General features: G+C 45.8%; 3 protein-coding genes across 3 annotated transcripts; 2 read left to right on the top strand and 1 right to left on the bottom strand.

Annotated features, from left to right (window-relative positions):
* Positions 1-2,243: 2,243 nt before the first annotated feature.
* Positions 2,244-2,994, top strand: N7481_008495 (MARVEL domain-containing protein; the record flags this gene model as incomplete). Its single annotated transcript, XM_057267714.1, is given in 4 exon segments — positions 2,244-2,405; positions 2,422-2,558; positions 2,614-2,736; positions 2,799-2,994. The coding sequence occupies 4 exon segments, from the start codon at positions 2,244-2,246 to the stop codon at positions 2,992-2,994; spliced, it is 618 nt and encodes a 205-aa protein (XP_057118391.1).
* Positions 2,995-5,502: 2,508 nt separating this feature from the next.
* N7481_008496 (uncharacterized protein) lies at positions 5,503-5,718 on the top strand (the record flags this gene model as incomplete). Its single annotated transcript, XM_057267715.1, has 1 exon — positions 5,503-5,718. The coding sequence occupies one exon, from the start codon at positions 5,503-5,505 to the stop codon at positions 5,716-5,718; it is 216 nt and encodes a 71-aa protein (XP_057118392.1).
* A 3,043-nt stretch (positions 5,719-8,761) lies between these two features.
* On the bottom strand, positions 8,762-9,544 carry N7481_008497 (Superoxide dismutase; the record flags this gene model as incomplete). The annotated part of the gene is made up of 5 exons (XM_057267716.1): positions 8,762-8,811; positions 8,862-8,958; positions 9,011-9,162; positions 9,213-9,392; positions 9,532-9,544. Coding segments are annotated over 5 exons (492 nt in total), but the record flags the coding sequence as incomplete, so codon positions are not given.
* Between the last annotated feature and the right edge of the window lie 14,076 nt (positions 9,545-23,620).

Genomic DNA, 23,620 nt, shown 5'->3' on the forward strand with positions numbered 1-23,620 from the left:
TGCAGTGTATCGTTTTTCAATGGTTTAATATAGCATGAGGAAATTCCGCAAGGCGAGAGTCTCTGCCTTTGGTGCCCATGCAATCTCTCCTGCCCAATATGGCTGACCTGAACACCTATCTTCAACTTTCCCCCTAAATACCGCTTCTGACCCGGCGTTTTCTTTATGAATTACACATGATACGAGTATTTTATTAGGGGTCAGAGCATACTGTAGAGCTTGGTGAGATAAAATACCCTGCCGAGTATCAAAATCTGCGTATGGCTAATTCTACACTAAAGAAGGAACAGTGTCACAAGCAAATTTGTCAATTGTCTAAGATGAATGGTAATGTCGCTCTCTATAGCACAGCCGTGGCTCAGCTTCCGTGATCATGTAGACCCGGCGCTTTAAGTCTTTTTAAACACTACCGTTGAAGGAATGTTGATTGTCGGAGGTAATTTGTGAGGGCTGCTGTAAAAACAACACATAAGCAGAAACGCTGAAAGTCTTGAGGGTTCTCACATCTTCACAAAATTAATACTTCACGCTCCAGAGTTGAGCGTTGACTCAACGACCGCATCTTGAACTATGGAATTGTAGACTGCAGCCTATCATTATCCACTCAAAATCTACTACTGTGTGGCCTATACCTTTTTTTTTTTTTGAAAAAAAGAAGTTTATCTGATCTTAAACTCAGGGCTAGAAAAGAACCGTAACCCACGATGCAGAACCACGAAATCGATGAAGAAGCCTCACGATCGGTCTTACCGCGACCGCAGAGGTTTCTACATCATTAGGATACTACAATTATCTATCCGTTCTTCTGTATGGAATGCACAAATAAGTGAATATACTCAAATTAGAAAAGCATACTGGTGGGTATTTTCGACAGTCTGTGAATGAATAACGATGACGTTCCAACTGTTTTGGAGTGGGTCGGTGCAGTCTAACTTTCCCAATTGATAAGGCCAAAAGGCGCCGCCGAGCGGCCACCTTCTTTGAGTAATACTATTGTGCCTATCAGATTCTATAAAAGATTTATGGTGGAATTCTATCCAAGTTAGAGTTTCCGCCACTTATTGAATGCGCGAAAAAGAATATGTGGGGAAATAATACAAATTGACGCCATGAGCTTCTACGCTCAAATCCAAACATTGACATTTTTTAGAACCCTTATGCTTCTTACTTTAGTCGATGATGCAGAGAGAAAGCTTGTCATCATTTACTCACAGATCCTCAGCAAGCGGACAGGTTCCGCTCAGTATCGAAGATATCGAGACCGCAGCTATGCCATGCTATACCAAGTGCGAGGAGAAATCCACCTGTATGTCTGTCTTGATGCTTCACACAATTTGTTCCGTGTTAATATATTATCAGTCGGTTTGTTGCCCAGTGTTTGCGATCTTTGCTTTGAAGATATGGAGTCCGAATCTACCTTTCGTCAGATTCCGTGCAGCCACATATTTCACAAGCCTTGTATCGACGAGTGGATGGTTTCAAAGGATGCTAGCTGTCCAATTTGCCGTCATACATTCCATTATCTGCAAAAATCACAATTATCCATTGTCGGGGATGCGGGTCATGGCCAACGACACTATCACAATTCGGTTAAATATCTGCACAGCTTTTGGCTGTGGATTCGGAAGAGGTTCCATTTCATGTAAATTCCACAATGCAAGACAAGATTAAGAAAGATATTGTAACAATTCCGAAAAACGGGATTATTAGAAAAACCGCAGCACGATTCTCGCTCAATTATGAAACATTTTCTCATCCTTTACTCTCGAATCATAATGCGACTCCAATAGCCAAACTTCGGAGACAATTATGACGTGAGATCCACTTGTGGTTGACTTGTGGCTGCGGTTCTCGGCAAGGTTTCAGTGCTTTCCAACTGTCTGGCAACCCAGACACTGACAGCCAGCCATGTACAGTGCCAAAACTTTTCTTTCCAAATTTTTCCACCTTCAGGTTCTGCACTGGAGTTGAAGAAAAAAGTGTTTCCATGGAATGGCCGGTAGAAATGCTGACCATGCAGACGCAGATGACATTTGGGTTTTGTTACTCAGGCCAAATAATAACTAGGCAGTCTTGACATCATGAAGCCCTCAAACTTAGTAAGACTAGATGAGCTATATACACTGGAATCTATCCTTTCATTAACTGTATAAGCATGGTCATACCTTCCTAGAAAGTTTTTATCATTCAAAACGTTGTGGATTTTGCTACATCTGTCCGGGACTACATACCACTCAGACACTATGACTTCCAAAATCCCCTACCTGACCGACGGCCAAATGACCTTTTTCCTACTTTGCAACAGAGTCATTCAGTGGCTGAGTAGCGTGATAGTTCTCGGCATAACGTCCTCATTCATCAATGTTGGGCCCCGCGGACTGACCATCGTTTATGTGGAAATCATAGTAAGCAGACAGTAAGACTGAGGCATTATTTGATACTGATGGAAATAGGCTGTTGTTTCCGTGGTTATTTTTTTTACCTGCCTTTGTATCTCCTTTCTTGACCACACCAGTGAAGGACTTTGTGGTTTTCATTGATGTGATTTTTTCATATCTGTGAGGCCATTTGAACCAAAAGAAAAATCCAAAATAAGTTACTGACGTTTCCCAGTTGGCTCGCTGCATTCATATTTTCCGCAGTGGACTACAACCAGAACAATTGCAATGCCAACGCACCCCCTGGGGTCGCATGTTCCAAGAAATGGGCAAATGAAGCCTTCATCTTTCTGGTATTGTATGAGTCAATGGCCTCCATTTAATTACTATCATCATTATCATCAGCTCACATTACTATAGCATCTTCACATTCTTTGCACTATTTCTTGAAGCCTTGTCGCTCTGGATCGACGACAAAAAGCATCGAAGCTGCTCAGAGCTGCATGAAAAGAGAAACCTCAACGCCGAGGGGACCAGCGGTGAAATGCATGCCGCCAACCTGGAGGCTGGCAACCTAGAGGCTACCCGGGATGCCACAGGGGCAAACCAAGTCTGAGACAGTCTCTTTCCTTTAATAGCCACCAGAACACCCATAGTGATCATCAAGGTGGCTTTGAAGAGGAATCAAATTTCATTTATACTCGGCCGCCAACTTGTGACAAGAATTGAATTGTGGATCTTTGTGTTTAAAAGGCATCTTGTGCAAATGGTCGTTTCGCCTAAGAGATCAACCTAATTGATGTGCATTTGTTTACTCAAATTGACCGACGCTTTTCAGTTTGCAATTACTCCGAGCCACTTTGTTCTCCATTCTATTCGTCTGAATTTGCAGATTTCGGTGACGTACTCACTAAGCTATCCAGGGCTGAATCTATGAGAACTATAATTCTGGGCTATCGTCTACAGTGAGTTCGGTTGGGAAAAAGCGTTTCCTCGGTGACTTGGGGTTTGGTTGGGGGTCTGGGGTTCCTCCCAACCCGCTCTAAACCTTGCTATAGCAATTGCAATATTCACAATCAAAATGAGGAATAAAAGGCTTAAAGACCGGTGTAATCGCAATTAGTAATATGATGAATGCGAAGAATATTCACTTATCATTGGTATATTTCATGGAAAAGTGATTTGTTTTCGCTATGAGGACCAGATCGACGAGTACCAACTAACATGCCCCGAGATCCTAACTGTTGCGAGCAATATTTATCATAAGCATCTTGCATGGCTATCTCCGAGGACCTCATGGTAAGTTCTTCAATTTTAACTCCGTAGATTCCAGCAGAGCTTATGACTAAATCATCAAAGGCTGAGAGCGAATCGACGGCACGGATATCTACGACATACCGGAATGTCACGAATAACCACATCGTAATTTAATTCCGACTTCTGGTGGGGTTTGCCTTCCTATGCTCTCTTAAGACCTACCGTAGGCTGGTCAAATAACAGTCAAGCTCTGTTAAAAAAGGACCGGAAGTATGACAAGCTCCGAAATGCTGTACTTGCGCAGGGCAGTAGAGACAAGATTTTAAGAAATCGTTGTCTGTCGTTGCATAGAGTCTATTGAGGAGTGCGTTGGATATGACTAGTTAAAACCTTTAGTACCTGTTCTTGTACGTGCGGCATCATTCTAGCTACATCAGTGTGTATAAAGAGACCAATTTGTGAATAACTCCAGCCCAGATATTTGGACTATTGGGAGTACTGAATGATGAACTTGCACCAAAGATTAAGTGAAATTGTCTCCGCGATCACAGAGCGTGATAATTGGATTTTCTGGCTATGTAATCTATTTTGGTACCGGGGTGTCTCTTCCGGGCCAAAAATCAGTCACTAAATGGCGGAGGAAGGTAAGCTTAGTTCAAGTCTTCAAGTACTGTAAACGATTTCCGAGAGATACGTATATATCAAGGGATTTTGGTAGAAAGTTTAATACAAACTTTTCTTATGGCAAGATAATTCCTCAAATGGGTTAGTGTCAGATAGGGCTTTGAAGGCTGCAATGGCGTTTCTAATATGGTTGTCCTCTATGTGTACTGCACTGTGCGGGTTAGGATCCCTTTCTGTGAACACCAATCTTATAGTATGAATCACGAGAATTTTCATCGTTCGTCCAAAGTATGGTCGCATAGCTAGGGACCATGAAAATTATGATCCGCCTCCAATTCTGAGCCATCTAACCCATGAGGCGTGATCTACATTGTTACTACCCATGGAGACTACCACCCAGCCCCTGAAAACGATAGGGACCATCATGGTTTAAAGCCAAGCTAATTGAGCCAAATTTTGATTCCCATAAAAGCAGCAATCGATGTTACTATATTAGTGTGGCATCAGAGATTCCAGATGATGTCAGAAAATGTTATAAATCAAAGTGCCGAGATTCAGCCAAGTGGAATCAATCAAGTATCGGCCTCGCCTGCCTTGTATCCTACATACTATTTCAAGGCCCAGACAGACTCTCTTCGCTATCAATTGCAAGAAACTCCGTATGTATTACCGGCAAAGGGCGACTGAAAATTTTCTATAGGGAAATACCCGTCTCCTCGCGAGGGGAAAGTGATCTCCGCACGATTATAAAAACGATACCATTGAGTCATAGCCAACGTCACTCTAAAAAGCAAGTCGACTTTGGGGTACGGCCTCGGTGATAGCTCGGCAAATGCAGCTCCTGGATCGTCCACATGCAAAATTTCCTGATCTGGTAATACTAGAACTCCAATCATTCCTCCCCAACTTCAAACCATGTCACACCGCCAGATTGCATGCTCTGGAGCCTAAATGGGCTTTCTGAATCCATTATTCATCCACGCTGACTATGACACCCGACAGCTGATTTGTAGAGAGGTGCTAGGTATGTTGTATTTTGAGAATAGAAAAGACGCAGATATTTCGGCTGGGGCTCGGCCAACAGTGGTTGGAGCGGCTGTACCGTGTGGTCGCAACTTGTCAATTCTGAAAGCTATAAATTGTTAGACTTCTCATCCAGAATCAGCTGGGAACCTGAAATGTTTCAAAGCTACCTTGTCAGATATCTCCCTTCATCTCATTTCCCACGGGTGTTTCCGCAAAAATGAATAAAACAACATCTGTTCATACTCATAGCCTTGCTCTGTCCTCTACAGAGTCCCCACATCCTACTACTGTATTATCGGGTCTCAAGCAACATCTGAAAGCTATGAAGCGTAAATGGGGACCTCTTATGGCTGCTAAGGAGCATTTGGACGACGAATACAACTTTCCTCCTGGCAGATATGCCGGCCAGGACGACTCGCAGGTATTTCGATAATGGTCAGTGCCCACAGTTAAAGAGTCGGCTGTGTTCTCTAAACTAACAGTGATCCATGAATATCCAGAAATCCATCTCCGGAATTGCAAGTCACTTAGTCTATTACAAACAGTTGATGTGCTGCCTTCGCAGTTAATGGATATCAGCCCTCGGGACAGACACTCGTCTCAACGAGGGCAGCATATAGTTTTCATAAATTGAAAGTTGAAATTTCTTGGCTTATTTCGCTGGCAGTAGAAAACAGCGTAAAGGAGAGCCAATAAGAGCCAGCAAGAGAAGGGGGGACCCTGTTTTGATGTTGGGCTTGTGAAGGACAGGACCAAACGGCACTGTAGCATGTATCTCCACGCTATGGTGTACACCCATAATTAATTAGCGCTCGGCAGCCAAGCGGAAAGAGCAACTATCACTAGTCTATCAGTAAGTTTCCTAATATAAGTCGTCTTTCCTTGGAGCCCATACGTGGTTATTTTCAGTACATGTCATCGCAGCCATCAGTAGCGTGGCGGATCCTCGTGATAAAGTAGCTTTCTTAGTAGGCTGGCTTGAAAGCGCTTCAAGTAGAATGTTAGGATACGATACCACAGGCTGTCACAGCTCGATCTTGATAGCAAAAGTGGTAAATTCTGGTTTATGGACCTAACTTCATCCTATTGACGCTTTGAAACAGTATTACAATTTGCTAGCAACAACACAAGACGCACCATTGACACCATAGAGCTCTGTGCTTTTGCGTTGCAAATGGTTCAGTCCCTAGGCTATGGTTAGTGTATTTGCGATATCAAGGGGAATGGAACATCACCTTGGTGTCAAGTATAATGACCGGGTCCTCAATAGCGCCATGAGGGACCAAAGAATCGAAGGAGGCATCTCCAACCCTGAGGTTGCATACCTCATGTATGCCAGGCATTGGGTCAAGGCTGTCTTTTAAGATGCCCTTCGGAGGCTGTGATGTGTTGCAGGGGCCTATGAAATATGTTAGTGTTATGGTAAGCACGTTTCAGGGGCGAGTGTCTTGCGATATTCAGCCTGACTTTGGACCACCGCAGCCGCTAACGTGTCTTCATATGGATTGGGCTGCATGTTTGACGGGTACCCACGGGTAGAGGCCGACGTAGCTCCACAGCTGTATGGATGGGCTTGACTCAGTATTGGATCATCGGAATGGCTTTGAGCTTCCATTCTGCAGACCATATGGTCCTTTTTGGAGACAAAGCGGAGCAATCGAAATGGTTTGTCATGTTCCCTAGCAGCCATCTTCCGTTCCTTTCGTTTCCTCCAGTGTTCTCGCATGGCATGTTTGCGGGATTCGGCTTCATTTCCATTGACAAAAAAGAAACGCGGGTTTTTCGTCGTACAGTTGGAGGTTGGTAGGAAGTCTGTCATATCGGCAGACATCGTATCATCGCTATTCTGACGTTGCTTTTTTATTTGGTCAGTAAAAGATCGTGTATAGTAAAGTAAGACAGACTTGATAGAGTAGATAGAGCCAAAAAAAAAAAGGAAAAGCAGCGAGAGCTGTTGAAGGTGAATCGAACAGACATAGAAAAGGTTTCTACTCCGACCCCCCACCCCTGTTGGAAACTTCGACAGCATTCTGACAATATGTCGCCCCGCAGTTTTTAGCGCATTGGAATTCTAGAATGATATTTCTGTTGCAAATGCCTTATGAGTGGTTTACTCTATGGATTTGGTGTGGCGAATTCAATCAGCAGATATTTTCTGCGCTACGACCACTAACATTGTCCTCGGCTCATATTCCAAGGTTCTGGTGATTACTAGGCTTCGTTGTAATTTCAATTGGAAGGTGCGTATAAAGATAGATATTTTTTATGCAAGAAGGAGGAGGAACGTCTGCGGGTATTGATTGGTCGGGTTAGACTTCACTACTTTCCACTTGCCTCCGGACGAAAGCCCCACATTTACTACTTCTCAAAGGGGTAGTGCAGAGAATAGCTAGAACCCAATGTAGAGTCCTTTATGAGTCATGCGTCTTTCTTGGTTCAAGGCTGTTGATTCTTATGCTGGCAATAATGACTTACAAGCCGCGGAAGGTCCAGGCGTCACAGCTTCCCCTCATGAGGGGAGAAATCTCGGCACACTCGCGACCCCAACATGGCGAAAAATACCCCTCGCAGTATTTTTGCTCGAAACTCGGTGTATGCCACATTTCTATTCACCGGATATGATACTGACTTTGCATATCCCATTGTGCTGGTCAGCAAGCCTTGTATGTTCTACTTTGTCTACTTACTCGGTTGTTAATCAAAGAAAGATTCATCGTTGTTTGTGTGGGATTACATGGGTCTATATATACATATATAATGGGATTGCGTTCGATTTCCAATTTACCTGCTAGTTTATACAGACACGTCGAGGTTTATTATATTGCCTCAAGTAGCCCGGTTGTTCTATAACTCCTCGGATTTGCTCCGTACATATTGCCCCAGTTACCTTTACCATGTGGGCATGAGTGTGTACTCCTTTTCATTGGCCATGCGCCCCCCCCCCCCCCCGGGACCTTCTCGTCGATAGAGCGTCTCAGCATATATCTAGATATAGCCTATCGGAAACCATATCGGAAAAACAGACAGTTACAGCATCTTGGTATTACAGCCTAGACTCATAGTAGATTTATATCAAGTTTATATGCAGAATAAAATGACGGTGAAAGCGGAGACAATCTTATTAGTACTATTGTTCCATTCAGCCTCCTCGGCTTCCTGCTTCCTGCTTCTTAGAGTACTAGGTGTTGAATCATCAATGGGGCGGGCCTAAGTCGTGCTCTCAGACGTTCATAGAAAAACACATTTTAAGTGCCATGCAAGGGCCTCCGGCGTATTGCAGTACTGGTGCATACCTCTTTCCTTGAATAATTGGCCGTGTCATTCAAGTACTAGGGTTACACTCGGTATAGGCATGAATATGGAAAGTCACTGCCGCATCGATGACCTTTCGTCGCCAAAGATTTATACAGTCGCGCTGACTCTCGTCGCCACGATATCCCGCACATTCACAGATGGGAAGGCGAGACCGATTTTACCAAGGTTGACCTGGCCAAAGAATTGGACTCAGCCGCGAGTCCTATTACACCTGTCCGGAATGTTAAACAGGAGAGCCCGTTGGTAGGTGCCTCGACTTACCACAAGAAGGCCGAGGTCCTGCATTGCCCGTTCTTTTAGATTCTGCGTTATGGCCTTTGCCCAAGTCATCTGTACCAGCGTGAATGACTAAGGTACGCTGACCAGCTTTGTTAGAGTTATATTATTGTCCAGCACAAGGTGAAGCTTACACCAAGCACACTTTCCAGGCCAATCAACTTGACGAGGTGGTCCTTCATTCTCCCCTTGGAATTGCCAGCAGCATCGGTCTTGAAGTTTCCTAAGTCACCGACATGACGTTCAGTGTCGCCTGGTCCACCATGGGCTCTACCGAAGGGGTTGTCTGTTTTAGTGTTAGAGGTAGAACCAGTTTGAAGACAAAGTGTAACAAACAATGGGGGCCAGCAGATGTACAGCCGTTGGTATTGTCACCAAACTGATGGATATGAAATCCACGTTCGGCATTGGCATCGTTTCCTGTAAGATTCCAGGAAATAGTGGTAGGAGAGTTCTCATCGATTTGCTCAAAGCTTACTACCCCGGTGATCTTCGAGTCACCCCGAACAAGAGCAACTGCGTAGGATTAGTCAGCGATCTTGAACCCCCGGCTCGTTCAGTGCTGGCGTGGGTTCCAGGAATGTCCAAGAAAACCAGATTATACATCTGCAACAACTGAGCAGAGCTGACGACATCGCGAGAGAAGAAGTCTTACCGCCCCGTACCATCTCTGGTTCGCAGGTGTTTTGAGAATGAAATTTTTCTCGTGGTCAGCAGAGCAAGGATGGGAGGGGAACGGTCGCCTGAAATTTATTGGATACGTGAGCTCAAATTTGAAAGGCCGAGAAAAAATCGGACATGCCACGGGGTGGGGTAGGCTTGATTTTTGTGTGCATTAGGGGAACGGAAACGGCGATCCTGTCGTATTTATTAAAGTTTCCTCAAACTTGAGACATATGATTGATTTTGAATCTACACAGCCTCCAATTTCGTTCCAGCTGGCGCCTGACTACAGTGCAAGGCGATCTAGAACTTCGCAAACGAACGAAAATCATTATTTGGGTTCGACATTGCCAGAGTGCCAACCTCCGCCGCTTCATTTAGTGTTTCCCTATTTGGTAGCACCAGAAAATTGGTCCGCCCAGTTTTACGACTCCACAAACGGCTAATCGGGCACTAAGTTCATAGGGTGGTAATCCACCACTCGGACTCAGCTCGGAGTCGGGACGGACGGCACGCCTGTTTCGTATCATATGCGCTTGACTACAGAGCGACCATGCGGCAGTGGTGAATAGTCAATCAGCTCATTATGGTTTTTCTCCGTGATAACCTGTGTCTCCTGTATATTTCATGACGGTACTTCAGTGGCTAGGTAACGCGAATACGAGGAGCCCTTTGGTTTGAATACATACCCTCCGCATGACAGCGGAATCTAGGTGGTACAATGCATTTCCACCACAACAACGAAAGCGAACTGACTTTCAACGTATCATGCGCATAGTTATGAGTATTGCGGACTTGCTGAGAATTTTGTAGATACATTGTACTCTATGCTCCTCACATGACAACATGGCTCATTACTGAATGAAGCAAGTTTGATTGGCTGTCATCTGGTATCAGTATGTTATCATCGCTGAAAAAGGCTTTGCTGATGATTGAATTATCTATGCTTTAGGTGAAACGAAAAGTCTTTTTCGTACTAAGAACGGTAAGAATCTCAAATAAATTCATATTCAAAACCAAAGAAGCTACAAAGAGATGGCGATTTAAATCACAAATTCGAAGCCGCGAGGCTCTTATGGCGCTGTGCCAGTGAATCAAACAACGGGGTTGCTCTGTGAAGGATATTCAATGGCTTTCATCCCGAGGCCATGGACCAAGTCATAGCTTGCTGGAGACAAAGTAAGGAATATTCTTTGCCTCATAGATATCCTTGTGGTCTGATTTGATGATGTCCGCACCCTAGAAGATGGATTAGTTTCCTCGTATGATTGAGCAAAATTGATTTGATCACTCACCTTCTCGCCAATCATATATACGGAGTTCTGGATACGGCAGTCTGGAATCACCGGGATAACACAAGCATCCATAACGCGGAGATTGCGCACCCCATGTACTCGGAGCTTGGAGTCGACGACACCTTGATGGATGCTCTTGGACAGTCGCGCCGTACCACAGGGGTCTGTGAATTATGTTAGTGCTGTTGGCAGTCTTGATGCGGGTCGGTCTTACGGAATCCGGTCTGGCTTCGGTCCAAAACAGCCTTGTTCATATCATCGTCGGAATGGAGAGGCATCTTCCAAGGGTACTCCCCAACGACGATGTCTTTGAACCCAGCTCCGTTGGTCAGAACATCGTATGTCCAGCGAACACCCTCGCGCATGGCCAGAATATCCAAATTGTTGGCGAAGAAGTTGAGATTGATGTTGGGCTGTACCAGGGCATTGGAACTGTTCAAGGTAACTTCGCCCTCGGACAGGGGACGGAGCAGATCGACAATGACAGTCATGTAACTACCCTTCTCGGGCAATGGGAAGTGCCACTGGAAAGCAGTACTGAAGAGGCCGACAAAGTCAAGCTCGAAGTGCGGCTGACCCGCGGGTCCAAAGGGATCCAGTCCACCATTCGCAGCCTTAGCCTCACGGTAGGCTGGATACTTCTCCAGTCGTTCATCAATGCGAGGGAATCCCACCAGCTCCAAAAAGCCGGAACTGGCAGGACCAGTCTTGTCACGCTGGTAGGTTGCCAGGGCTTTGTCATTCAAAGGACCGGGGCGGAGAATGTGATCATCCAGACCATATCCATCCTTGATCTGAAGCACGAACGGCACGATGGGGTGGTCCAGGAGATGCTGGCCGACGTGAGGAGAGTCCACGATTGGCTTGATTCCATGCTTCGCTAGTTCCGTGGCAGGCCCGACACCGCTCAACATCAGAAGCTTAGGCGTCTCAAACACGCCTTGAGACACAATCACTTCCCGGCTAGCATAAACACTGATCTCAGTGTTGGAAGCTTCGCTGACCACAGTGACGCCGGAGCAAATTCGGGTGGTGGGGTCGATAATCAATTGCTTGGACTGGACCCCATAAAGGATCGTCACATTCGGCTTGTTTTTCAAGTACAAAAAACTGCCCTGACGCTCACCACGGTGGATGGTATCCACACAATGCGTGAGACCTTTCATTTCGCCAGAAAAGATATCTTCGGTCAGGGGTTCACCCTTAGAGACCCAAGCTTGAGTAAGGGCGTCGCGGAATGGTTGCATCTCTGGCACCAAGTCGGCATGGGAGATCTGCACAGGACCTCCGGTTCCAATCTTGCTGAGTTCGGCCGGATACAGCTTCTCGTCGTCATGATAAGTGGCACATTTGCGAAGGTAGTCTACACAGCTGTCCCAGTTCCAGTCGCGGCCACCAAAGTCCTCCCAATCGTCAAATGTGGGTTTTGAACCAGGGATCCAGGTGAAGTAGTTGGCACATGTACTTCCACCGAGGGCCTTTCCGCGGGTGTTGGGCTTTTCAATGCGCTCGTAATCATCGCGCTTGATCATGGTAGTCTTGTAGGCCCAGTCATATTTGCTTCCACGAAGAGTAAACGCCTTCGATGGCGTGGTGATTTGTTCGATTTGGTCCGGGTTCGGGATACCGGCTTCAACAACCAGAACGCGGACGTCGGGGTTCTCAGCCAGCCGACCAGCAACGGCATTGCCAGCAGTGCCACCACCGACGACGATGAAGTCGTACTCGGAGCCGTTAGAAACGGTTGCCATGATTTAGATCTGTCTGGAAGAAAAGTAGAGGAATAGACGTTGAGCGTTGTTCAATGTCTAGCAGACCTGATGTGCAAACACGCTCTTAGTGAGCCAAGACAGCGAGCTTTATACGGCTAGATCTTCATAGCTGCCGAATTCCGAGCAAGGACATGGTGAGGTCCAGCTCTCACAATGGTAGTACTACCTAATATGGCTATTTGATGGCTCCACTTACTTAAACATCTCAAAAACGCCTTTCTGTAACCTTAATTGTCATTGCGCAGGCATCAGATAGAATGGCAGCAGAGATATTTGACCCCGCATGAGGGGTAAGGATTCCCCGCACGATCATGTAAGCAATGCTGGTACTGTTCCTTCATCCTGTACGGTGCGCGGGTAGGATGCCGAGTCCGGCGAATACTCGGTGGTGCATCGGCTCACACTAGCTATGGATCTCGGCCCGCCGTTAAGGTTCGGTTCGCTTTGTACTGCGCCGGTTTCTATTTGCCCGCAGGCTGTCAGTGTCTAATACGGATTTGTCCGTTCTACCCCTCACATCATAGTATCCCCGAGTGCCCCCGGATAATGGCCCTGGTTCTTTGTCATCGGAAATGGGCTTCATGTACTGTCAGAATTTGCTCTAATAAAGGCCAGACTGCCGCCGCCATAGATAATTATCACAGCACGTGTATTTGGCACCCCAGAACAAGGGATCGCTATGTCAAAGCCTACATTCACGCTGGCAGAAGGTACGTCACTTCAATGACCAACACAATATGCTCCTGCTTATAATTTGAAAGGCCAGCCAATTGCGAACCCATCCGTAAGCACTACATTGCCTACTTTAGGCGGTGGAGGTATCACAACCTTGGGTGATACGCTCCTTATTGAGACGCTCTCGCACTTCAACCGTGAGCGTATTCCTGAAAGGTCAGTGGACAGTCCGCCCTTGAAGTAAATCCAGAGCTAACACTGAGCAGAGTTGTCCATGCCAAAGCTGCTGGAGCGTGGGGAGAGTTCGAAGTCACCAATGATATCTCCTCCATCACGTCGGCCAAATTCCTGAATGGCGTGGGCAAAAAGACTCCGGTGCTTTTTCGTTTAAGTACTACTGGCGGTGAAAAGGGCAGTGCAGACACTGTCCGGGATGTGCGAGGTTTCTCTGTCAAATTTTTTACAGAGGACGGCAATCACGACATTGTAGGGAACCACGTTGTGAGTCTCCATTCCTTGATGTCTTCTTTTTCTTTTTCTAATCCAATCGAAGCCGGTGTTTTTCGTGCGCGATCCAATTCGATTCCCCTCCCTCAACAGAAGTCACAAAAGGCACCCCGCCACAAACCGACCGGATTGGACTATGGTGAGTGTGGTTTAATTTCTCTTCTTGTTGGTGAAGCTAATCGGTCAGTTCTGGGACTTCCATGTCAACCAGCCAGAGAGTGTCCACGCGTTGATGCACTTGTTCGGCTCCCGCGGTATCCCTGATTCGATCCGGAGAGTGACCGGTTTTGGGGTGCATACTTTCAAATTGGTGGCAGCGGACGGCAGGTCCCGGTACTGCAAATTCCACTTCCGACCGACTCAGAGCATCACCCATTTCTCTGAACAACAAGCCACCCGGATGGCTGGAGTGAATGCCGACTTCCATACCCAGGACCTGTGGGATGCCATCTCTCGCAATCAGTTCCCAGCCTGGAAGCTTTACATGCAGGTGATGGAGCCCGAGCAGGCTGAGACATATGGTCGTGCTCTTTTCGACATCACGAAGGTCTGGCCCCACAAAGACTTTCCCTTGATTGAGGTTGGCCAGATGACTCTGAATAAAAACGTAAGACCGCTTTTGACGGAAGGCCAAGGAGCGCATGCTAACGAGAACCTAGCCGGAGAATTATTTTGCCGAGATCGAGCAGGCGGCCTTTTCACCTTCCAACATGGTCCCTGGAATTGCCATGACACCTGATCCTAGTAAGTGCATACTCAAGTATCGCGATTGACAAAACACTAACCCTTCCGCCCTTTAGTGTTGCAGGCGCGCATGTTTGCCTACCCTGACGCTCAGCGATACCGCTTGGGGGTAAACTACACACAGCTCCCCCCCAAACCGCGCCATTTGCCCTGTTTACGCGCCCTTTGAGCGTGATGGCATGGGTACCGTCACCCGAAACTATGGCGGTGACCCAAATTATGTGCGTAGTACTCTGAGCCCAGGCATGCCCAGCCAAGTGGTGTCTGATGTGCGACACACCGAGCGCATCGAACATAACGCTATTCTAGCCCAGAATGAGATTTTGGTTGATGACGAGGATTACGTCCAGCCACGGGAGCTATGGAACAGAGTCTTTGATGAGGCCGAGAAGAGACAGTGGGTGGCAAATGTCTCCGAGACCTTGGAGGACGTGCCTGCAGAGCTGAAGGAAGCCGTCATGGGGATGTTCAGCGAGGTCGACCCCCGTATTAGGCAAATGATAGGTGCTAAGACTAAGAGTAGCTCGCATCTTTGATAAACTCAATGATTTATTCTGGTGTACGGTCGTGAAATGGGAGACTAGGAGCATGATCTGATTAAATTTGGTTATAGTCGCAGTCTTAACAAACCCGGCTTTTTGAACTATATTCGTTTTCTGACGTGCGTCAGTATGGCTTGATAACTAAGCGGGGATTATTGATGCCAAATGTTACCGCGTGCGAAAGCACGTGGCAGTAAGCCATGTTGGGGAATTGTTTGTTATCCTTGGACATAAGTAGTTTTAAGCAGCGCAGGCTGATGGTTCCCATCACTAGAAATATTTGCGGTCAACAGCAACTCTCGATGCCAGTAAGCATCTCAACGACCGCGTGGTTCTGGGGTTGTATTGATAGGAGAAGCGGGGCTTCCCCAAGCAAACCTATGGAATTGGGATAAGTCGCGGGCCGGACAGAAGCGGGGTGAGAACCGTTGAAATCCCACGGTGAATGGTATCAGAGCCAACGGTCATCTGAAAGTTGGTTACCTGATAATGAGGAGCGATATCAGGCCACTTGAACAGAATCTGGACTTCAGCAGAATCTGGCATCTCATAGCCGACACGTGGCACTTTGGCCTAATGAATCGCATCTGTTGACTTGAATCTGTTCAAAAAGGCAGCTAAGTCTCGTTTGCTTCTCCATACTGACGGTCATCAATGGCCAGCGTAAGTGGTGTGCGGGAATGGAGTATGGCATTAATTTTCAATGCCGTTAACCTCATGAAACATCTCGTGATATCCAGTCTATACCGGAATATTGCCTAGTGAATAGCACACCCTTTTTTTTTGCCTCCAACTCTTTCGAGAGGTCTGCTATGTGATTGAAGAAGAGATTAGATATCAGCTAGATGGCTCTCTCAGAAAATCATTTTCAAGCCAACGGGACTCCCTTGGCTTTAGCCCACATTACAAGCACTACATGCCAATGCAGCCTCGGACTTTGACCGTACACCTTGTATTCAACCACGGAAATGTAGATCGGAATGTGGGAATCTCTCGGGAAAATTTCGGGCGGGAAAGTCGGAGTAAGAGGACGACTTGGCTATCGGCCAAGTCCACAGGATATGAATGTCATTCATTGGCTCGATAGTATTACGCGATATAGGAAACATAGGTACTAATGCTGATAGTGGTCAATCATTTGCTTTACAATACTTCAAATCAAAAGGAATAAGTTCTCTTCTATATGCAGGGTCTTTGTGCTAGATAGTTGATGTGACAACAATATGTGGCTGAAAATCTTTCATAGCGGAATCTTGCAATATTGACACATTTCTGCCTGTTTCCGTTCTTTGAGTAGAGTGAAGGTGATCCCGACCATTAAATTACTCATATCGCGAGAATTCGCGGTACCATACTGGCAGAGTGTACGAGCGGGCTAGATATCTTACAACAAATGACCATATGTAAAAGAATTTCCTACGCTGAAAAAAAGTAAATGTCATTGATTTGACTCGGACCCCGAGTCGAGGCAAAGGCGAAGTATCTTCTTCTCATTCGGACAGTGGTCTTGTCGATATTTAAAACATACTCCTATGCATTCAATCGAGCTTGTCCCTTGAGTGGGATACTAGATAAATGGAATAGCTTCTTCCACCGTTGGACTGAAGAAGCTCGCGACGCGTGAGTTGCTCTGCCACTATTGAAATCGGAAGCGACCATCGGAGTGAACACGGAAGCTGCTGAGTGTAGGTCATAAAAGGTTTGTCGACATAGTGGACAGCTTGCATCTCGCTTGCACATCCATTTGTCAATACATGGCTGGTGGAAGAGGTGTTTGCACGGCAGCTGCCTAAAGATTGACTGGGAGCTTATTTCCTCAAAACACAGATTGCAGGTCTCTGAATTGTGAGATGCCAAAAATGATCAGCACCGGAAAATGCAGAAATAAACCCTTTTTCCAGTGGCCTTACCATCGTCTGAATTTCCAGGGCCCTTGTAACAGGGCATTGAAGCTAGCACCCGACTGTTCATCGGTCGCAGTGCTCCTTTCGTTATAGAAGACTGATTTGAGTACATGGTAGACATCGTGCGGGGTCCTGTCAGCAGTTGGTGTAGGAAATGAGGTATTTACCGCTAAAGCAAGGATCGGACTCTCCAATTTGGCAAGAGGTTTTGGTTCTAGTCCTTGCCCTATATCTTTATATCCCGCTTTACTACTGTGGCAAATTTATGGAACAGCCTTTGAAGCTTAGCTACGTATGTAATGATGCGTTTTCCGGCTTTTTTCAAAGCATAAAGTGTCACTGGGGCGGGTATTGGTCGGCATTTGTTCGGGGAAAATAGTATTACCAGAACGGGTTACTGGCACAAAAATTTCTCCTCATGCGGAGTGGATGGGGAGCGGAGATCTTCTTTTCAAATAGCATAAAAGATACCACAACTATCGCCAAATCTTACCGGCACCGCAGATTCTTTTGATAGTGCCAAAAATGTCATCTGCCCAGAACTGTCGGCATTCTCGGTCGGTCTGGAACCCTTCATTGAATCATCAATAGAGAAATATTGCAATGTGATTGTTGATTCTTCAATATCAACTCGTACCTCAGGGCTCCAATTTTTCTTCGCGGGTCGACGATGAATTTGCAGTCACCCCATAGTTTATCTATTTGGCGAAATTTTCAGCTCAACAAGATTCTTCTTTTTGATATACTAGATGAGTAGTTTTGTGTGACAGATGAGATCAGATGAAATCCAAAGAGGAAACTCAATAAATATTGAGTTAGAATGCATGATATTTAAGTCATAAAGCTTTATCACCTGTAGATTGTGGCTTTTAAAAGCAGTGGACTCGAGTGTTTTATTGGCTGCTACTCTTACCTGTCGGGGACCCGGTGTCCAATCCATAAATATGGACAACTTTCAATGTTCACCGGTACTGTTTATCAAAGGACAATTATTGAATTATGGATATCTATCAAACAATCATTACGTTTGATTAATTTCTAACTTATCATCTCAAGGTGATCCTCAAATAACTTCTTTGACCACGCGTAGAGCTCAAGTCAGTTGAGAAACACCCTGTATGGCTTATGTTTGCTTATTCAACAGATTCGGGCCTCGCCACCGACAGACGTCAAATGGAAATCTCTTTTACTGAGCTTAGGTCCATCGAGGATGGAACACAGCTCGTAAAAATGTAGGCACTCAATTCAAACAATAACATGTCCGGATCTCCAGAGAAGCGATTTTTGTTACCAGTCGTCATTATGTGCTCATCGATCACGGTAAAAACCTTCTCGTCGCTGTCGCCCATTCTCTGGAGTGACAAAGGGTTGATGAAGCCTTCCAATACCTGGCCGACATCGCGAGGTCCGTGAGGCTCCCAAATTCTACCCACAAAAGGTTCCAAAGTAGACTTACAGCCTGAAATTGAGGTTTTCTGGCTGCTTTCGTTATAAAAAAGGGAGCTGGGTAAGAACGGTGATGGAATGACCGGGCCTTGTGAGAGGGCACTTAATCTGGAGAGCAGGTCGTCTATGAATGGCTGGTCATTAAGCTTGAGTATTACCTGATCACCTGGCCAGCGATCGCCAGTGGTGGCTCGTCGGTAGAGATTCCGGAAATCATCAATAAGCCATTCCTGTTGTTGGACAAATCTGTTGACCATATGGGTGTTAGCTAGGTGGTTATATGTAAGCTTCTGAGAAAAGTGCAAACGGACTCCCTGGGGCATGTGCTGTGATGTGTTTTATATTGATGCCGAAAGACACACATGGCCTTCTTCGTCCGGCACCTGGAACAAGGCCTTCCTCCATCACACTTGGCAAAAGTCAATTGAACTGGCAGTATGATGATTGCTTATTTATCGCGTTCTCACTGAATACATACCTTAGATTTATGCACGCGGCATCGGTCGCACGCCATATGTACCCTTCTGCAGACAGTATGGTGAAGATGACTGGCGGCTTTTGGCGAGGATTGAGTTCCACATGCCTTCATGAGCGTCGATTCCATATGTATCAGGGAGGGTAATCGTTTTGAAGATATCGACTTCTCGATGCTCACAGCGCGACGTTATGAAAGCGGTAGGCAATCTAACCGTTTTGCTTGCAACCAATCAGGCAATACCTATGGTGCGGTAGATTGATATCTGCCAGTTTGTATTTATAATAGCGGAAGGGAAAAAACGGAAATAGCGGCATATGGCGAGGTATTTTAACTCAATCCAGTGTTAGTGGCGAAAAGAACATCGAATTTTACCCGGCCGCCGAGCAATCACCGAACCTTGCGTCTTCACCATCCCACTTAGTATTGACGGGCTTATAACGTCCCAAGGAATCCTCGGATTCATTCAAAACCGAGCAAATCATCGCCTTCAGAGAGCAGGCTATCGGTAGAAGACTTTGCAGAAAATCATCTACAGCAATATGACTCCAAATGTTCCACCCAGCCACTCTTCCTTGGCACACTTCTTGCGATTTATCGCGACAGCCGGTACGTAAATTTTTTATTTTATTTCACGTACTATGCTATGACATCTTCCATGTCTGTATCATTGTTATCTACACCATTCTTTTCCGGATTCCCATGCCTTAACAACAAAGCCTTACAAAGTCGAAGATCTATCAAACTAACTACTCTCTCTGGTGATATACAGCTGGTCGTGACAAGATTTTACGTACCTTGCAATACTTCTCCCGCTTTTGCTGCTGGTACCTTTACCGTACAAAGAAGCCGCATTCTATCATCCATCCATTTGAAGTGATAAAGAGGGAATTCAAAATAAGTCGCAAAATTCTACGAGTTGGCAATTTCGTCGAAAAGTTCAATGCTGCTTCCAGTGCCCTGAAGAGGAAGAATCCCATGGACCCTGTGCTCCGTTACCTCGCTGTGGTCGGTCATCTCGGCTATGGTAGTTATCTTGCCCTCGACACCATCACCCTCATAGATGTTATTGGAGTGCGAAAGATGACCGTTACCAAGAGTCTCCAGAGGCTTGCCTATCATGCTTGGATGGCTGGGTTAATCTGCAATGCCGTGGCTAGTATCTACACACTGTGGAAATTGCAACAAAGGGAGAAGACTGTGAATCGTAAGGAGGGAGATGGAGCCATCGAGGCGAGGAAAATCAACAGGTTCGTTTCTCACGGATAGCAGATACCTTCAATTCACCACGCTAACGCTTTTAAGGGAACGCACTAACACACGTGTTCAACTAATCGCGACCCTATGCGATTTAATCATACCCATTTCCGAACTCAAATTCGCCAACATCGACGATGGACTTGTTGGCATGACCGGCTCCATTAGCAGCTTGATTGGTATATGGTTTCAATGGCGAAAAACTGCAGTCTCTGAGCTACGAAGATGATGGGGCTGAAGCCCAAGGGTCAGGTAGAAGCTCCCTGCTGTAGGGCTTCTAGGGGGCGCGTTTCTCCAATTTCACTTTTCCATTGCCTCCAAATCCATGAACGAGATTTCAAATTCCGTGATTACCTCCGTAAAGACAGCCTTCTTGAAACGAAATTTCTAATTTCATTTAGTGTTATTATCCCGTAACTCTCACATATACATATTCATCGGTAGTTGTGACCTAGGTCCTGCTTTATTCACCTCAAATATTTATATTAGCCGGGAGTTGTTGAAGAATCAGAAGACTTGGACCAAAGAAACATCTTTAGAATGAATATTTTAAGAAATTCGGCTCCGCCAAAAATAATTCAGACAATTTATTGGGCTAAATCTGCTCTATATAGAGGTCAAATTTGCTTGAGAACTGAGTATCAAAGCCCCGGGTTGGATTGAACAATTATCAGCCTGCCTCTTTTGCCGCCTCAGGCTGTTGTTTCTGGGAACCATTTCGAGGAAAGAAAACTTCCAAATATGAAAACAATCAATCCTGCGATGTTGAAGGCTCTGCAGGTACTGGGTATGTTTTAACGACAGAAAATATAAGCGTCAGAGCAACAAATTCGGACGGATATTTGGGGGAGTTTCTCACTTGCAGAGCAAAGTTTGCCTTTTCAATAGACGACAAAATGCGGAGGGCCCGATGACCACCCCCCCCCCCCCCCGCTTTCCCGACTATAGTCTCATTCTTGGCAACTGCCGCGTACCCTAAACCTTGATTATGCAGTGCCTGTCCCAAAACCAGGACTGAAGGGTCTGTAACCGAAGGTGTTGATTCTTGCCATTTGTTTAAAATGTCTTGAAGCGCTCGAGTTCGCTGGGTAGCCTTTCCGATTATCCTATTGTTGACTTCAATCACTGTGACTCAGGGATTTGCCGGTCAGTCAAGGCATAATCGTTTTTGATACCGAATAAAACCTAAGATAACTCACTTTTTGATGCAAGCTGATTCGAAATAGCAACCATCTCGGCAGTGAATGACTGTCTATATAACTCTGTTTGGACATCTCTCTTGTAGTACCAAGGTTGAATCAATTTCTGTGGTAGGCCGGAAATCATCATATCATGCTGGAAGTCTGACAACTCCGCAGTTGCGTTGAAGTCATGCAGATAATAATGATAGACTTCAACTTCCTTGAATTCGATCTTGGATCTGTCTGCATTCATAACATCCAGCCAAGTGATGGTCCTCTGCATCGTGCCATTTTTGAGCTGGATGATTATCGGGCTTGGAGAGCCAAAGATGGCATCTATCCTTTTCAAAAGATTCACACTGATCATTGGGGCGTTGTAAATGACCGCGAGGCTCACATTGTTTTTAAGTTGATCCAATATGTCCTGGGGTTCTTCTAGGGCGAGGCACAGTCTTTCTTGCAGCGGTTGGAACTGCTCCAGGAGACATTTTCTTAGCTCCAGGAAATTGCCTCCTTGGCGGTGATTTAGGCTTTGATTTTTTTCGGAGAACATAGATTCAGTCTTGCGACTGGTGGAGTCTAAATTGTGGCGGTTGGCTGTAGGCTCGTTATAACCGTGATATTCTTCTGGAAAGTCATTGAGATCAGCAGGTGTTGGTGCCTTAAATCGAGATTCGTTGCCTACCTCGTGGGACCAGTGAAGACGTGGTGGGTATGAGGCGGAGAAAAAAAGGTATTTAAAAAAGGTATTTTCTCAGAAGTCGATGATGATTAAGACATTTATAGCCCATGAATCTTTGGTCACGGAAGATAAATGGCTCTGAAAAGCAAAGGAAATCACAGGCCAGTCTATTTGACATGGCTATGCCGAAGCCATAATCCCAACGTTGGCAGCACGATTAGATCGGTTTGCTGATGATGAAGCACTGAAATCAACGTTGAAACATCAATGGCACTGTTGAAAGATCCTATACACATCACGCTCCAGAGATTATGACTACCGATATGCTGTTCTGGGAGTATCTGCTGCCCTGATCTCGCGACATCAATGGGGCCTCATTGTGAAGATAGATCGCACTTCTTCGGGGCTGTTTATAGTATGCAGTCGCTCAGCCGCTGCTGGTACCTCCTGCCGCACTTTCAAAGCATTGTCTATGCATTATATAGCATCTTCGAGTGATGTGACGTAGATCTGATCTTTTGTTCAAGCGTACGTCCAAATGTGGGAGATATCCCTGAAATGCTGGGTTCAAACGGAGTAACCCACTTTTCGACACACATTTCAGAAAATACAGGTAACGAAGTCAATAAAGTAAAATTGAATGGGAAGTTGAATGTTCAGAGTACATAGAGGTTTTTTTTGCTTAGGCTGACCATGTTCAGGTACATGCCGCAATTCAATAAGGTCCCGAACATAAATCGAACCGAGCCACGCACCACGCCTCACGGAAACTCAATCTGCAAGAAATGCATCACCTCTGAGATCAAGTCCTCCTCGATACATCCAACGAGTGTCTTGATCACGTCAGTGGGTATCATCGATCGTTCTTGTAGTCGTGTGCGGAGAGAGAGCTCGGGTAGATGAGGATGAGAGGGAACAGACTGCTGTGGCTGCACTTGCACCATGCTTGACTTCGGGAGGATTTTCTGTAGGAATTCAAAGAGACGACAGAGACTCTCTGCGCCATAGTTGTCGCCGATGCGAAGGCAGAATTCGATGGCAGTACAATTTTTCTCAAGCAGACTGTCTCTATCTTGGGCCAAGCGATGAACAGCGGCGTGGCGAATGCCGGCGATCGAATGGCGCAAGTTCTGAACAGTGGTGATATTTTCACCATGTTGCTCAGACGAGATCTTCGATCGATTTCTAGCTAAGAATGTGAAGAAATTATGCAGCTCCAGTGCGTCGGGGCATGTCCAACCAACAGCTAAAGACTGTGGTAAAAGCCATTTTTGAACAAATTGGAAGGCGGAATGCTCGAGGTGGCGTTGCAGGGTTTGGAGGATCATATGTTGCGCTCGAAAAGGGATAGGCACCAAAGGCAGTCCTACAGTACGTCCCGAAACTGGTGCAACTGTTTACACTCTTTAAGTGATTATTTAGCCCCACTGCCAAGAGACACTAGACCATATTAGGAAGTAATTCGGAATAACAATATTCCCCGTAGCAGTCTTGATACCGTGATTTACTTTCATTAAAATACGGTACCTCGTCTTGTAACTGTATTGGCAATCCAAGGGAACTAGAATTTTCCATGAACATGCAAACAAATCAAACACTAG

This window comes from Penicillium waksmanii (assembly GCF_028829765.1).
Source record: "Penicillium waksmanii strain IBT 27052 chromosome Unknown utg000008l:1.0-5622682.0:1.0-5626561.0, whole genome shotgun sequence".
Taxonomy (NCBI): Eukaryota; Fungi; Ascomycota; class Eurotiomycetes; order Eurotiales; family Aspergillaceae; genus Penicillium; species Penicillium waksmanii.